Raw genomic sequence first — 15,306 nt, 5'->3', positions numbered from 1 at the left:
ATGTTGTTCTAGACACAGTGTACTCATCAGACTTTGCAATGGCCTACCTTTTACCGAAATGACTTCCAGTTCATATTGAGGATAAACACAGTGAACTCTGCATCCCCACCTGGATCTAAGACACACTGCATGGGCTCAATTCAACACAGAAACTCTAACACTCCAATAAAAATTACCATCATTTTATTTTATTTGTTGTATTCTACAAGTAGCATAAACAGTATTTCTGAGCAGATGATCTATGCCAGAAAAGCATTTGCCATAAGTGGCAACCCATCCCTGATGCCCAGTGAGACAGTGTCACATATCTGTCTCCGGTTGTTCTGATCATTGCTGTCCATTGGAACTAGATTGTGACATTGTCCTTCTTCTCAGCAACAACCTACAGAACAAGCCTATGTCAATCAAATCCACTGTACCACAAAAGTCTTAAATGCACTTTCTTTTCAACGTTCATTGAGCGTCCATCAAAGTTCAACCTGCTCCTAACTACTCCTGACCTTCGTCTTATTTTTCTGGTGGAGCTCAAAAACGTCTTTTTCCAAATCGGCTATGGCTCGTTCGATTTCGTAATTCTTACTGACAAGACCAACCCAGCTGAAAGAGAAAGAGGAGCATTGAAGACTAATATGATATACATTTGTCACAACTTGTAGCACTATCACTAATCATCAGATCTCTCTTTGAAACTCGGCATTCTTGCTGAACTAAATACTCAATGAATCACAGAACAGTGATTGATTTCAGTCAGTTTAGTAATCTGGGATAAGCACTTTCACCATCTACTCTGTTCATCCGGACTGACAGTCAGAAGTCCTCCATCAGCCACACGACCAGACATCACTGCCCCACCACCAGTTTGGAGACACAATAGACAACATCAACCAGTTACGAGACACTACGGACAAGTTTTACAACAAGATATCAATTAGGGAAAACATTTCTCTCACCTCTCCTCCAGAAGTTTTAACTTAGTACCAGCGGCCGTTTGTTCACTTTTCCTTTTCCAGTTGATGTCCTGGATTCTTTTTCTGAAAAGAATGAAATTGTTCGAAGGTGATTTCAAACTTGTGCTAGAATTCTATAAAACAGGTTTACCAAGCAATTGACTCGATGCGGCGATTAACCAAGTATCTAAGAATTAGGACAGAAGGACAACTCACCTGACCTCCACCAACTGTTTCTGTGCAGCTTCCACCATATGGACAAGGAGATTGTTGTAGAGTTTCCAGGCGTTGATTCCAAAATCAGTCATCAATTCTAAATTTGCAATCCTGAAAGATGGTAGATGACAGATAAGTGGAAGCATCATTGGAAAATACTTGAAGCCAAGTTGGCAAACAGTTAGTTCAGCACTAAAATATCCCTCCTTTAAGGCTGTTATATGTTTCTTTCTTCTTGAGACTAATTCAGACAGGTAATTTGGACACTGATCAGGAAACAAAATAGATGTTAACAAAAAACTGCTCCATCACCAGCCATTGAATCATGAATGTTTGACATAATCAGCCTACAAAGGCCTTTTTTCTGTTGTAGCATCCATGCAATTATTCAAAAAAAACTCTTGGTATTACACATTGTATTAAAATCTGCTCACCGTAAAGCTTGGTGTTCTAACTGAGCTTGAGAGTTGTCCACACATTCTGTCCATGCCGTAATATCTGTCATTTTACCAGCTGGCGGCTGTGGCAATTCATATCTCTTCATACTCAACATATCCATGGGTAACCTTGCCTGAATTCTTTCCAATTCATTCTTCATGATCTCCGTCTGAAACATAACATGTGGGATTCAAGGGTCAAGAAATCAGACAATTTTATTGCAAACTCTAGAGGATCCTAGGATAAGTTTTATGATTCAACTCCGACCACAAGTTCAACTACACAACAAACATGATTGTAAAAAAGGACAATTATCACAACCGCTGAGACAGACGAAAGTGAGCTAGTGGCTGCATGAATCCGCTAGGTGGGTAGTCACTGGTAAAAAATGGTCTCAAATACAAAGGACCTACCTCAAAAGCATTGTAATTCGGTGGTGGTAGATAATCTAGGTAGTTCTTTGTTGGTCGGTATCTTCTCGTCTCTTCTTCAACCAGAGCCAGGGCCTGAGGAAAAATAAACAATGGATTATATTAAACAGGCTTAAACACTTGAACCACTGCAGACAGAAAATAACTGGGAGCTGCACCTCAATGCCTTACAACAACTCATTCAACAGTGTACGAGTGCTCTGTGCTGTGGATCTCTGGTTCTCAAATTTTGAACCGATTTTTGATCAGCTCTCTTTTTTACCTTTAGCGATAACACCTCTAATTTGACTTGTATCTGCGGTCGCTACATAAACCAAAGTATCTTTTTAACAAATACCCACCGCTTCTTTGATTCCAGGTTCATCGTAGCCCTGATCATAGTAAGGCAAAGCATCAACAATAACACCTTCGCTTCCTTGGCCTGCCATGTTGTCAGTCTTGCGCAAGGAAGCCGGTAGGTACAATGAACTCCATGAACTCACAGAACATAGTTATGAGCGAGACTGCTTAGTGTTAAAGGGACAATACAGGTAGCAGCTAGGCAGGCAAGATAAAGTTACACAAAGTCGCCAATAGGGGTCTCTCACATCTCACAGAACGATTAAATACAATGTAATTAGAAAGAAGAGCAATGCAAGTGACTGAAATTGCAGTTTAGTAACCAAAACAAACCGGCAATTCAAAAAACACCAACCATGAAAGTAAGACGTGAATTGAGACGTAATAGCTTTTATTCATGGCGGGATGCAGCCTCCACGTTAGTAGCTTGTCAGTGAAGTTAGACTGAGGCGAACTACCCATTAGGGCAGTGTCCTCCCCCATATAAACGGAGGCTCAGCCCGGGTGCCAGTGGCCAAGCTGGGTGTGTTCATGGGAGGTTTTTGAATCTTTTCTGCCGGATCACTCATAGGATAAATGATAAATGTACTTTATCAATGTATGATTATTTGCACAGATCTGATCAATAATTTACAGCTGGCAGTTCTTCCATAATCGAATTTAAGATCACTTGAATTGAATGGTCGAATATTGTGACTGATATATGAGAACTGATAGCCAATATATCACATATCGTATGCATTTTAATACGGCAGGCGTTTGCAGTCCAGACGGTAGGTTGAGATTTACAATTTCCCCCTCCCTTCCCCCTATTTCCCGCCCGGATAAGAATGTGCCGAGGGGAACAAATGTTTACATCAAGGACCTCAGAAGTCTGAAGCAACTGGGCCCACCTTTTGACCTCATCGACGGGTCACTTTATAATAATAGTATGGAGTTTAATCTGGGCTTTATAAAGTGTCACTGATAAATGAATGTGATTGGACAGAACTATAAATGCTAAGTCTTTATTGATCAATGATATCTCGTGATATTGGTATTTCGTTGTCTATATCAGTATCAAAAACGCTTGACCAATGCTTTACCGGTCTCATCCAGGGGAGAATCGGGTCCTTCACACAGGTAAATCGTCTTTCGTATAATACGGCCTTCGTGGTTGTGACACTGTCCCGCAATATACATTGTTTGTAGTATTCGCCGCCGCGTGACGAACAACAATGGGTCGCATCATCGGTCATCACTGATTCTTCGTGTACACAATTAACCCTGACGAATTGGAAATTGTCTTTCACGTGCTCCTCTCCTTGCAAAGAAGTTTGTCGCATATTGAAATAACCTGTTTTTGGGACATCGATTGCACTGCCATCCACGACGTGCTGTCTTCGTTTGCGGATGTGAGACAGGGTATTGTGTATAATGGTTGCATTAGTTTTGTAGTACCATTGGGTTAAAATGGCAAATTTATGAAATATTATTTCAGTTGCCTTGTCAAATATCCACCATGATGCTACCAATTGGTGAGGAATACCTCCCATCGAAGCGACGCATGTCCATCAGCACGGAGACACCAGCCTCTCGTCCAATATCGGTCAGTGGACGGAAGAGAAGGAGCAGTCTGGCCCCGACCCCGTCTGACCCTTTAACAGAGTAAGTATAAACGCCGGTATGACAGTAAAGTTTGTCACCTTGGAAAGTTTGTCCTACCCTTAGTCTTTTCAGGTAATTTTGTGAAGGGAAAATGACTGGGATCGTTGGTCAGTAGTGTTAGTCGCTGCGGACGGACACCCCGATAGTCTATAGGCCTGTTCTTAAATTCCATAAGTGCCAGTCAGGTTATGTATGATTGAGTTTTGTCGCGAACCAGTGACCGATAAAAACAAAACTTCAAAGAAATCCTACTAGCAGTTCGCGCTCGAGAGCCCAAAACGATGCGACAAAACATACGAATGGATATGCCTTTGATCACACGTACCCAACCTCCTGCTGCGGCCTTGGCCTTTATACGCATGGATGTCACGCTATTCATTGACGTTCATGGTACAATAATTATACATACATAATTATTCATACATAATTAAGCATACCGCTGACAAAAGTTCTATGTCAACACTTTGAACTTTCGCCAATTGGCTCCCATCTCATCAGAAGTTTATTTCAAAAGCTTAGCATGAAAAGTAATATAATGGGCTCGCCCGGGAGTCGAACCCGGGACCTCTCGCACCCTAAGCGAGAATCATGCCACTAGACCAACGAGCCTTGGATATCAGTAGACTACCCGGACTAGTCGGAGTCGCTGAGAAGTCTGAATGGTCACAATCAGGTTTTCGCAGCACAACGAGCTCCCATCCACTATGACCATGGGTTTCCTTCATGTTGGATGCTCCGGTGTGAAAGTGACTTTAGTCCCCTGTGGAGAAATAGTCTTAGTGCACTATTGTTCAACTATTGTCCAGGGGTTTAGATGCAGATGGTGGGTTTCAAATCCTATCACTTTATTCACCGGTTCTGATATTGATCCAATAAAAGAAGACTTCAATAATAAACCGCAGGCCTTTGTCGCCTCATCCGAACCCATATTTGTATACGCGCATCGTATTCAACATGGATAGACCCCGAATCACCCTTCAGTATGTAAGCTTATATAGGTAGATCGGTTCTGATAGACCTTATCTATGCATCTGCTCCACGGTTATATGGCTTCGAATTGGCAGACGAATCAATCTGAACGGGAACGAACCGTTAGGAGCCAGCTGCAAAATTTGAATATCGGATGTCAGCATAATATTATAACACGATGTAGAGAGAAAACTTGTTTTCATGAAACAAAATAATTCGTTGTCGGTTACAAACGTTCTCCTACCTACTAGTTGGTGGATTATTCTATTTAGTGGTTGCGACATTTAGCAGTTGTGATTTTTGCCTCTGGCCGAGAGACATCGTTTCAAGGCCCTTGGTCCGAAGGATTTAGTCACGAGGTTCTTGTACTGGGGTATAGGGATGACAACGCCCTATACGAGGAATGAGGCGTCTTCAACATACATGATTACTAATACAATAACGTAATATTCCGGATCGATGAACATATAGGGATGTGACAAGGACGCGTTCATCTGTCCTCGGCCTTCGAGGAATTTATCGGTAGCTGGAGAATCTGCACAAAAACATTGGAAATCACACTGAGTTGACAACGCTTTCGAATTCTCACTAATTCGTGGTTGTGCTAACTTTTTCGGATATTTGGCTCAAAGCTTGAAACTGTCAGAGAAGACGTCTTCAAAACGAACTCTTAGATAAACCGTACACTCTCCCCAGCGCTTTTTACTGTTCAGAAAAAGATGCCACTCAAATTGAAGCCAAAGTCTAAAAGTACCAGGTAAGACATTGGACGAAAAGGTTTTCGGTCCTTTGACAGGTTGTCTTCAGTATCTTCTAAATGTAGGTCTTTATCATTTCTGATTCTCATCTTTTTCTAACCGGTCCCATGAAAGGTGACAACAGCTGAGTCAAAGGCACAACCTTCATCCTGCGCGGCGCTACGGTTTCTAGCATGGTGACCCAGAACATGTACAATTAGAGAGTAACATCTAAGCCGTCAGGTCCTTAAAAAGCATATTCTAACTTGGTAAGGAATCTTACTAATTTGAACAACAATATCAAGGTTATAATCGAAATGCCCACTCGTTTCCTATCACAATACTATGAGGCTTACTGATGTGTGACTCTCATAACCTTTCCTGGAAATACAATGTCACATTCTCCGGAGATATTTTCACATTCCTTTGGAAGACAATGTCACTGTCACATACAAATCTGTACTTCTGAACGCTGAACTGAAGAAGACGGTGTATACTATGAATTAGTGTCCTTGGTGAATTTTCGAAAACAATATTCTTGTTTTAGCTCTAACATAAATAGAGCCCACATAATTGAATGTTTCACATTATTAATTTATACGTGGTGACTACGCCACTGAATATACTGAACATACAAGGCCTGCTATTTATTTAATGGACATGACATATTGCGTAAAAGCCAATCATCCACATGCACATCAGAGGGCATACTATAGTATCAGAGTCTTTCAGATAAACTCTGCTTAGTATATCCTTGGCATTTTGGCTGAGGGTATAATTTGCACCTCTTCCGACCGCTTTCACATCTAAAATAGATCACAAGTGTCTCCTGATTGTTTGATGTCTTCGGACGCTTCTTCCGTGTCTGAATTCCACTATTTGGCGTTGCGGTGCGCCTATAGGACGTGCGACTGGGCAAATGTAAAAAATTCATACTTGTGAGAGAAGGAACAACAGACTTGGCATAAAGACAATGGCGCTTTATCGGGGTTATTTAGCCGGCAGGTGAGGACTTGTACGACGGTCGCCAGAACCCTTGCGAGAGTTGAGACCATCCCTTCGGCCCGGTCGTCAGCCATAAAGGCGTCCAAATTCATCAGAACAAAAATTACCAATACCAGAGTTCAGAGCTGAAAGATACCATGTGTTATATGATTTTGAACGCTTTAAAATGTTGGCATTAAAGGATAAGAGGGCGTCGTTTATGAACAAGACTACCCCAGGTGTCTAATCCATGCCTATCTTTCATTCCAGCCTTTTAAACGGATTCCAGCCAAAGTTCTTGGACCGGCGGCGGAACACCCTCAGCGACACTTCAGGCCCCGTCTTGAAAGAGGATGACTTCAAACTGGTACTGCTGGGCAAGGCGTACGGGGGCAAGACCAGCTTGTTTCAGAGATTCGTTTCCGAGTCATTCCTTGGGGGACAAAAAGGACGATACCAGACGGTGTGTATTTCTTCAAAAAGAAACATTTTTTTCATGTTGTACAAGTAGCTTTGAAGTCCATACTTAGTCAAGCAGACGAGAGACCTCTCTATTGCATGCAAAGGTAATAACTTGCGAATCCTTCCTCATTTTCTCTCCCGGTTAGAAGTATTTCTTTCTTCGCAGACGATAGGTGCGTCTTATGGCTCCAAGGAACTTCAGGTCAGAGGGAGAATTCTCAAGCTCGGACTATGGGTAAGAGATCATGGAGTATTGATTTTAACTCTACAGCAGTGGGCTGTGAAAAACATATCCAAACTTTCGGTTCTTTTGCTAAAACCTAAGACAGTGTTCCACGAGAGAGATGCTGTACGTATTGCTGTATGTGGTGTCCGGTCGCCCGAAGTGGTTTTATGAGGACGAAGTCACACCGAGATGAGATCACATTAAACTGAAAAAAATACTTCGTCACTGGGCTGAGTAAACCTCTCGAGGCAAAGGAGACGGCAAAATATGGTGTTACATGTATGTTTGTCTTTGAAAGAGTTGTGACATGATACTTAAGGCGCGGGGATACCCCTTAGATACAATTATTTCAACCTTTCCTTCCTAGGATACGGGAGGGTGCGAGCGCTTCGAAGCCATCTGCCGGTTGTATTACCGCGGTGCCAGGGCGGCTATCGTCTGCTACGATCTCACTGACCGAAAGAGTTTTGACCGCGCCCAGTTTTGGATTCAAGAACTCCGAGATAACGTGCCGGTAAGTATGGTCTTTCAAGTGACATGTAGATTGGGACGATCACTGATGGCATTGTTGCTTAGAGCGCCGGGTTCATAACCAGGAGGTCGTGAGTTTGATAGCCCAGCAACTAACATCAACTTAAAAGTGACGGGGTGTAGTTCTTCGGAAATAGCCTACAACCTAAATACTCGTCTTTCAAACAAATGGGTGGGCACTCAAAGCGGATTGTTTCAAATGTCAGCGTACAGCTCGTGCGTGGCTCCCGCAGTATTCTACATCAAAGGTTGTGTTCTGCTCTATTTCAGGACTGCAGCGTGTATCTTTGCGGGACAAAAAGAGACCTGCTGATGGAACCATATGAGATGAAGAGACGGGTAACGAAGGTCGAGATAGAGGAGATGAAAATTGGTAAGAATATGTATGTCGGGTTGCATCCTCGAAGACCTGTTTCGGGAGGTGCGAGTCTATACTTCTAGCTGACGACGGGGTCACTTGACACCTAACCGTAGTGGCACGTATTAAAACGCGCTCATACTCCCTTGAGAATAACGCCTCTAAGCGCGCGCAGAGTGATGGAACGAGCAGAGAACAACAATACTTATAGGACATCTCATCATGTTACACCTGTTACACAGAGGCGACACCTGTCTGTCCAGCATGTAACTAAACGTCTTGATGTCTTTTGGAAGTGTCTTGTAAAGAAGATGCGACGGCAGAAACTGTAGGGACATTTACGATGTTGAGACACTTGTTACCAATAATATCGAATGAACTCGAATCTTTCTTTCAGATGATGATATCTGTGGTGTTTTTGAGACATCCAGCCGGACTGGAGAAAATGTGGGTAAGTCGTTGTACCTCAGCTGTAAAATGTGATTTCCCCTAAATTCCAGATCCATTCTTGAATGTTCTTATTTTCGGACCCAAAAGTGGTTCATTTTTTATATTACTTTTACCAACTAAATGTGCCCTTTCTTTTATTTCAGAGGCGCTTTTCGAGCAGATTACATTTGATTTCGTTGAAGAACAGGAACAGAGGGAACGGGACGATGGTAAGTTGGTTATGTCTTCTTTGTCTATAAATCTGTTATTCAGAACCCTTTCTTTTGTCACAGCTTTGGTGAAAGCTGGGCAACTCTGACATGTGTCAGACTGTAATGATCTCTTCATTTCTTTCCAGTTTAGTGGAGTCTTCCACTTGCTACCACCTCTTATTTTCCATTACGACTACAGTCCCTAACTTGCTGTAACTTTGACTTGGCAATAAAGTTATTGCCAAGAAACTAGGAAGACTTTTTTAAACAACCCGGCCCCATTATACATCCTTGATTTCTTTTCAGAGATTAATAAGGACATCAATGCCAATCGAACAGTTAAATTATTCGAAAAGACTGATAACAATGGCAATACCAGATGTGTATGCAGCTAGCAGGGGGTTGCGAGTCCACAAGGGACTTGCTTTAACTGAGGACCTCTTGGTAGGACACGACAAGGGACTTGCAATAACTAAGGACTTCTTGGTTGTACGCACCAAGGGACTTGCAGTAACTGAAGACTTCTTGGTAGAACATTACAAGGACCTTTCAATAACTGAGGACTTCTTTGGATATAAAACAGTAAAGCAGATCTGTGGTGTCTCCTACAAGGTTGTGACTGTCCTTCTCCTAGGAGTGGGTGTGACTATTGCACCAGACTCACCACTAAAGGTTGTGAATATTCAATGTGAACATCCTAGGACCCCGTGGGCAGAGGCCTTGTCTTAAAGACGATATATACATTGGCTACTGTATAAAAAGCTTGCACAAAAGATGAATGTGTGAGAGATCTGTATTCTCCTCCAAGATTGTGTGACTGTTTCGAAGAGGATGTGTTGTGTAGGACGACTCGGTGACGATGGGACCTTCACCCGTTATATCCTGGATGGTATTGGTACTGACTCAGCAGACTGATATTGTCATTATACATGTAAATGAGTTCATTGAAATGGCTTATGACATTCCGATGGAAATTGGAATGCATTGCAAGGTAATAAAACACTTCGATTAAAAAATTCTCGGTATTTGCCGATGTCGTGTTAGAGGAACGAAATCAGCGCCTCTAGTGTCAAGATCGGGTGCCTGGCAATCTCCTGGGCGCCGGGCCAAATGTCCAATTCACTTGCACCGCTGAAATTGTCTGTGGCAGAGATAGAAGGTCGAGTGAGGCTTGACGTCGCTGATCACCGTTGACGACGCTGATCACCGTTGACGACGCTTGGAGAATGGGTGCCTGGCACTCTCCAAGCGTCGTCTGTGATAATCGTCGTTGCCAAGCTTGTCTCACTCTGCCACCAAACGATTTCAGCGGGTGCATGTAAATTGGACAGTTGGCCCGGCGCCCGGGAGATTGGGTGCCTGGTTGACGAAACAATGGCCCGATTGGTTGGCTAGCCTTGTGACGTCAAACTATTTTTACACCGAGGGGTTTCAGACTGATATTGTCATAATCACATGTAAATGAGTTCACTGAAATGGCTTATGAAATTCCGATGGAAATTGGAATGCATTAATGTGTATATTGCATGGTAATAAACACTTTGATAAAAAATTCTTGTTATTTGCCGATGTTGAAGGGATATGGGTCGTGTTAGAAATAATCTTCAGGACACTACCTGTGGCGGTGCATTGTGGCAAGCAGGGGTATTAGCCTCCATATTAGATGAATTTGGTATTGTCACATTTAGAACAGGAACGGAGGATTGTTCATTCTGGTCTTGCGGATGTTGAAGGAATGGGTGTGGAACAAACCTAGGACACTCATCGATCAAGGCAATGCCAAGGATCATCTCCATAGTTTCAGTCAAATCTAACCGATCTTTTCTGGAACACCCAGTATGATGAATTTTTCAGGAACACCCAGTATTAACTTTTCATGACCATGCAGCACAACAGAAAATCCCAATTCAAAGACCAAAACACCACACTTAATATTTTCAGTATTTTATTACCGATATGTGAAGGATAGTACATGGATGCTGTTTCTTAGCTGAATAAGAGCACTGAAAGTAATGCGTACACAAAGCTGAAATCATTCTCGAGGCATGTTAGAAATATTTCAGAAGCTTATAATGAATGATCAGAGTCCACCTTAATATACATAACATTTATTTGGCTATATGTGCCACAATCTTTCAATATTTTTAAGGGACCGAAAACGACTTTCCACAAGTCTTATACTTGTCGCTTTCCGACAGCATGGCCATGTAATTGAACATTCAGGACTTTCATGGTATCATCAACCAATCTACAATGGTTCAGTTGATCATTTCAAAGCAAAATGTCAGCACGACCAAACCTAGTCTAAGCATTAGTAGCATTAGCAGCACATCTCCAACACCAGTCTCACAACAGATGGCATAAATCCACTTCAAAGCAGTCTAACTTCCCAACCATATGTACCATATAATTGCCGTTGCACCAAGGCGGCGGCTTACCAAGCGACTTTAGAACTGGGGCAAAACTTGGTTCACCATGGGACATAACCAGGGACAGTAACTGTTCAATAACACAGCCAGTCTCTTCCGGTCACATTCACTCCAAGAACTCCACAACGAAAACAACTATATTTGGGGCGACTACGTTACCATATTCAGCAGTTTTGCTACACAAATACAGATGGCGCTGTAGCGGTGAAGAACAGATACATATCAAAATTTCTCGTACACTGAATAAAAAATTATCACGTACATGAATTAGAACGATCACAGATACTTGATGAACAAGTTCTGGCCAAATTAATCATTTTTGGAAATTTCTCAAGGTCCCCGTTATGATAAGATTACACGGGCAATGCTTGAAGCTTGGTTCCGAAATACTGGGCACTATCGCCTCCTAAGACGATATCTAACCTACAGTTTCCTTTTAGAAATCATAACAAATGCCCAGTTTTGGAGGTGAACCATTGCACCTGGGTATCAACCGATTAATATTTTTTAAATTTAAATGCGCAGGACTTTCACTGCTTATACTGTATTGGCACATTTTAATCTAATAAGTTAAATTCGAATCATGGTGTGACAATATTAGTTTATTACGTGTTGGGTTTCCAAGCAGAAGGCAATTTTCAGAATCATGCTCCAAACTCGCCAACACCAAGCTCATTCAAGCAAGGCCCAAAACTGACACACCATGTTCCATGAGGTGAAGTCGATGAACTCCCAAGTGCCATGGTTTCAGAGAATTACAAAAAAAAACCCTGGCAAAAAATATGACAATTATGATCTTTTTAATAGCTATATCATATGCAACTACAGTGCATGGCCGTTGGTACATGTATTATTATTATTAAACAGAAGATTTGGCATAAACAAATGCACATTGAAGTCGCCTTCAAAGGTTCAAAAATCTACTCCTCTACAAAAAACAAGAACCTCAAACAAATTGTTTGATGAATCTAAATCAGGACATTCGTATTGCACAAGCTTTCTATGGTTAAACGAGTAAGAACAATCTGAACTGTACATCCAAAATAAGCTGTACAAATATAGCTGACATGTAGTGCTGGGCAATCGCGCCACAGTTTCTGAACTGGCCTCAAATATCAGGGGTGATCTTGTGAGTCGAAGTTCCCAGCCGACTTCCTGTATCGTAAGGTTTTCTTGCGGAAAACTTCCATGGCAGTTTTACAGACCAATCGAACTGGACATAATATAAACCCCAAAATAGATGCATTTTTTTTCTTCCTTCCACAAATTAAATCGGCACAACATGTTACAGCTACAAGCTTTATAGAGGAAGGGCTCAAAGTCCAAAATTGGCATCATCACGTAGAGAGGAATATTTTGAGGCTCACATTATTTCAGCTTATCTCATCCAGACATGTTCAAACATAGACTATCTTTCAAGCTTTCACAGCATTTTCTATACAAGTCTGCAAGGACAATTTTAAGCTGACTATGATCTCCATGGCGTAGAAATACATCCATATATGCTCTAAATGAAAAAGACACTGTTCCAACTGACATGATTAGCCGCAGTTCGTTCATGTATACGTACATATACAGGAGAACCAGAATCATAAAATATAAACACAGATTAACCCTTTGAGGACCGATGCCAGTTTTGGTCACTGTGAAAGTGAGACATACTTCAAAAACTATCAAAAATTCCATCGAAACGAGAAAAACCTACCCTCAATTCTGAAAGTCAGTTTCACAACTTTTTACCTTTTTGTAAAATTTAACAATTTATTTTCAAATTTGTCATCCTCAATTTTCTCTCCCTTATTCAGTCCTCAATAGGTCAATACTTGGTTCTTTGAAGCATATATAGGCTAAATTATTACAGGGAGCATGATGACCATGCATGATCAAATATACATTCATTTTACATCAAAAGAACCACATGAATAAACCTTGATCAATTCATAAAAACAAATTTCCGATGACCGCCGAAAAATCCACAATATTATTCCAAGTTGGGACAATATCTCGTTTTTGACACCAATCTTGAATTTAACAAAGGTGAAAGGTTTTATACATTTCCACGCAAGAAGTAGTTTATTGACAGTTCTAGTGACTTTTCGCTGCTATTTACAACTCCCAAACGTTTACAGCTCTAAACTGATAATATTCTAAAAGTACAAAATTTTACACGTCGATGCATCATATTGCAAAAAGTAGATCTTGATGTTAACTTTGCAAAATCCTTATGTATATGACTTAAAGGTACATCCTATGCACTATACGTACTTATATTTTAAAAGTCTATTGAATACAGTGAGAGGAGGTCTGTTCTTATCCTCTATTGCATGGTACAATTTTTCTGTCTACTTCAATCCCAGTGCAGTACAGGTCGAATAAACAAGATTGTATGGAAATCACCAATCATAACAAAATTTCGAAATTTTTTCTCTAACTCAGAGCACTGTTTTCTAAAAATGTGCAAGTTTTGTGCTCATTTTTTACAAGAGTGGATACTTTACTGTTTTACAGCAAACACTAGGGTGTCCCTAGCCAAATATGGACAGCTTTCTTGAACACAAGAACTTTCCTTTTCATAAATGCTTATTGGTACCATTATTTTGATGGTCAAGTTGAACGGCCAATTCAAGTACTGTTCTTGCAATGGTAACAGCCAATCAGGAGTTGGCCCACTGCTCAACCAATCAAAACACAGTAACTCGATGGCTGTAAAAAGAGCCAATCAAGAGCACAATTCATGACGGTCAACAGCCAATCAGAGCACAAATCTTAATGGCAATACAACCAATCAGGTGATAGCAAGTCTGGTGAACATACTTGCACAATCTCATTCCGACGCGTTGATCTATGGACAAAACGTCAACCAATCCGATAGGAGAACCACCGCACAATTAAAACTTTTGGCAAATTTTTATAATCCACACCAGAAATGAAGCGAATCTTCCATCATGCAGAGCGAGAAAAGTAGCATTTTGATGTCGTTCGGACGGCACCCAATTCACGACTCCAGAGTGCGAAGAGCACTTGGAATGTTTACATATATATCTCAATCTACTCTCTGATTGGTTGGTTTAAATTCACAGCACTCTTCAAGAGAATTTACCGCCAGAAAGACGCAAAGCAACTTTGGCATAGTATATCTAATGATCAATATTACACATAGGGATATTTTTTTCTTATTTTTAAAAAACTTTTGTAAACACTAAGGCATACAACACATATATTTGATATATACAAAAGACAAAGCCAGACCAACAACTTTATAAGTGTAATCATGTCTGGTGGTCTCTGTAGGATAAAATTCTATGTACAGCAAATGTTGTAAGCGCCCGTAGCCCTAGCACTAGAATATCTAAAAGACTGCTGCGATTTGTGAATCAGGTGCCGCCTAACTCCTAAGGAAATAGCCTGCTACATTCTAGGCCAACCCGGGGAAGACTGGTCTACATAAAAAGAAGATTTATACACACAAATATTTCAAAATACAAAATGGTATTATAGAATGAATGTCCTCCTGCACAGTTTTTCATCATACTGTCAATCTTAGTGGTTCCTACATGATAAAATTTGCATGTGAAAATAATATTAAATACCAGTAATTTGAATACATAGTCCATAAGCCTACAAGGGCAGTTCCTCCCAATGCGTAATCAGTCTCGTTCACAAAACAGAATCTCTTCCCGCGAAAGTTCCAATCTTGGCTAGTCTCCACTCTGGTTTACTTCCTCTTCTTGCCAAAAGATGGCATCCTGAATTTCCCGCCCTTCTTTTTCTTGTCCTTGGTCGGTGATCCATCTGCGTGAGATGTCTGGAATTGGAACGGAAAATTGGGATTATCCCTCATCAGAGGACAGACAGCAGATTTTCTCCGACTCAAAATTAAAGCTGGAATATCATTTTCATCATAATGTTGGTTAAAGAGATTATAGATACTCCAAAAGTTAACTCGTTGGT

At 41.1% G+C, this 15,306-nt stretch overlaps 3 protein-coding genes and 1 non-coding gene across 13 annotated transcripts in view; 1 reads left to right on the top strand and 3 right to left on the bottom strand.

The window, feature by feature from the left end:
• Window positions 1–182: 182 nt before the first annotated feature.
• Window positions 183–2,460, bottom strand: LOC135489439 (pre-mRNA-splicing factor SPF27-like). Its single transcript, XM_064774796.1, has 6 exons — window positions 2,374–2,460; window positions 2,015–2,107; window positions 1,598–1,770; window positions 1,164–1,274; window positions 951–1,031; window positions 183–597 (listed from the first exon to the last, which is right to left on the bottom strand). The coding sequence occupies exons 1-6, from the start codon at window positions 2,458–2,460 to the stop codon at window positions 486–488; spliced, it is 657 nt and encodes a 218-aa protein (XP_064630866.1). The 3' UTR covers window positions 183–485.
• A 664-nt stretch (window positions 2,461–3,124) lies between these two features.
• LOC135489065 (ras-related protein Rab-24-like) lies at window positions 3,125–10,458 on the top strand. The gene is made up of 9 exons (XM_064774181.1): window positions 3,125–3,144; window positions 3,852–4,018; window positions 6,979–7,171; window positions 7,337–7,405; window positions 7,764–7,910; window positions 8,198–8,300; window positions 8,683–8,736; window positions 8,879–8,944; window positions 9,233–10,458. The coding sequence occupies exons 2-9, from the start codon at window positions 3,873–3,875 to the stop codon at window positions 9,319–9,321; spliced, it is 867 nt and encodes a 288-aa protein (XP_064630251.1). The 5' UTR covers window positions 3,125–3,144; window positions 3,852–3,872; the 3' UTR covers window positions 9,322–10,458.
• Window positions 4,556–4,627, bottom strand: Trnap-agg (transfer RNA proline (anticodon AGG)). The gene has a single exon. It is a non-coding gene; the product is annotated as a tRNA-Pro (tRNA).
• Window positions 10,459–10,854: 396 nt separating the features above from the next.
• Window positions 10,855–15,306, bottom strand: part of LOC135489064 (protein hu-li tai shao-like) — a 32,496-nt gene continuing 28,044 nt past the window's right edge. For all 10 annotated transcript variants that reach the window (XM_064774169.1, XM_064774172.1, XM_064774176.1 and 7 more), the window contains one exon: window positions 10,855–15,160. In XM_064774169.1, coding sequence (XP_064630239.1) covers window positions 15,071–15,160 — 90 coding nt within the window. In that variant the 3' untranslated portion in view covers window positions 10,855–15,070. The remainder of the gene's footprint in view (window positions 15,161–15,306) is intronic.

The sequence above is a fragment of the Lineus longissimus genome, chromosome 6, assembly GCF_910592395.1.
Source record: "Lineus longissimus chromosome 6, tnLinLong1.2, whole genome shotgun sequence".
Lineage (NCBI taxonomy): Eukaryota > Metazoa > Nemertea > Pilidiophora > Heteronemertea > Lineidae > Lineus > Lineus longissimus.
This window is presented reverse-complemented; position numbering and strand designations above follow the sequence as displayed.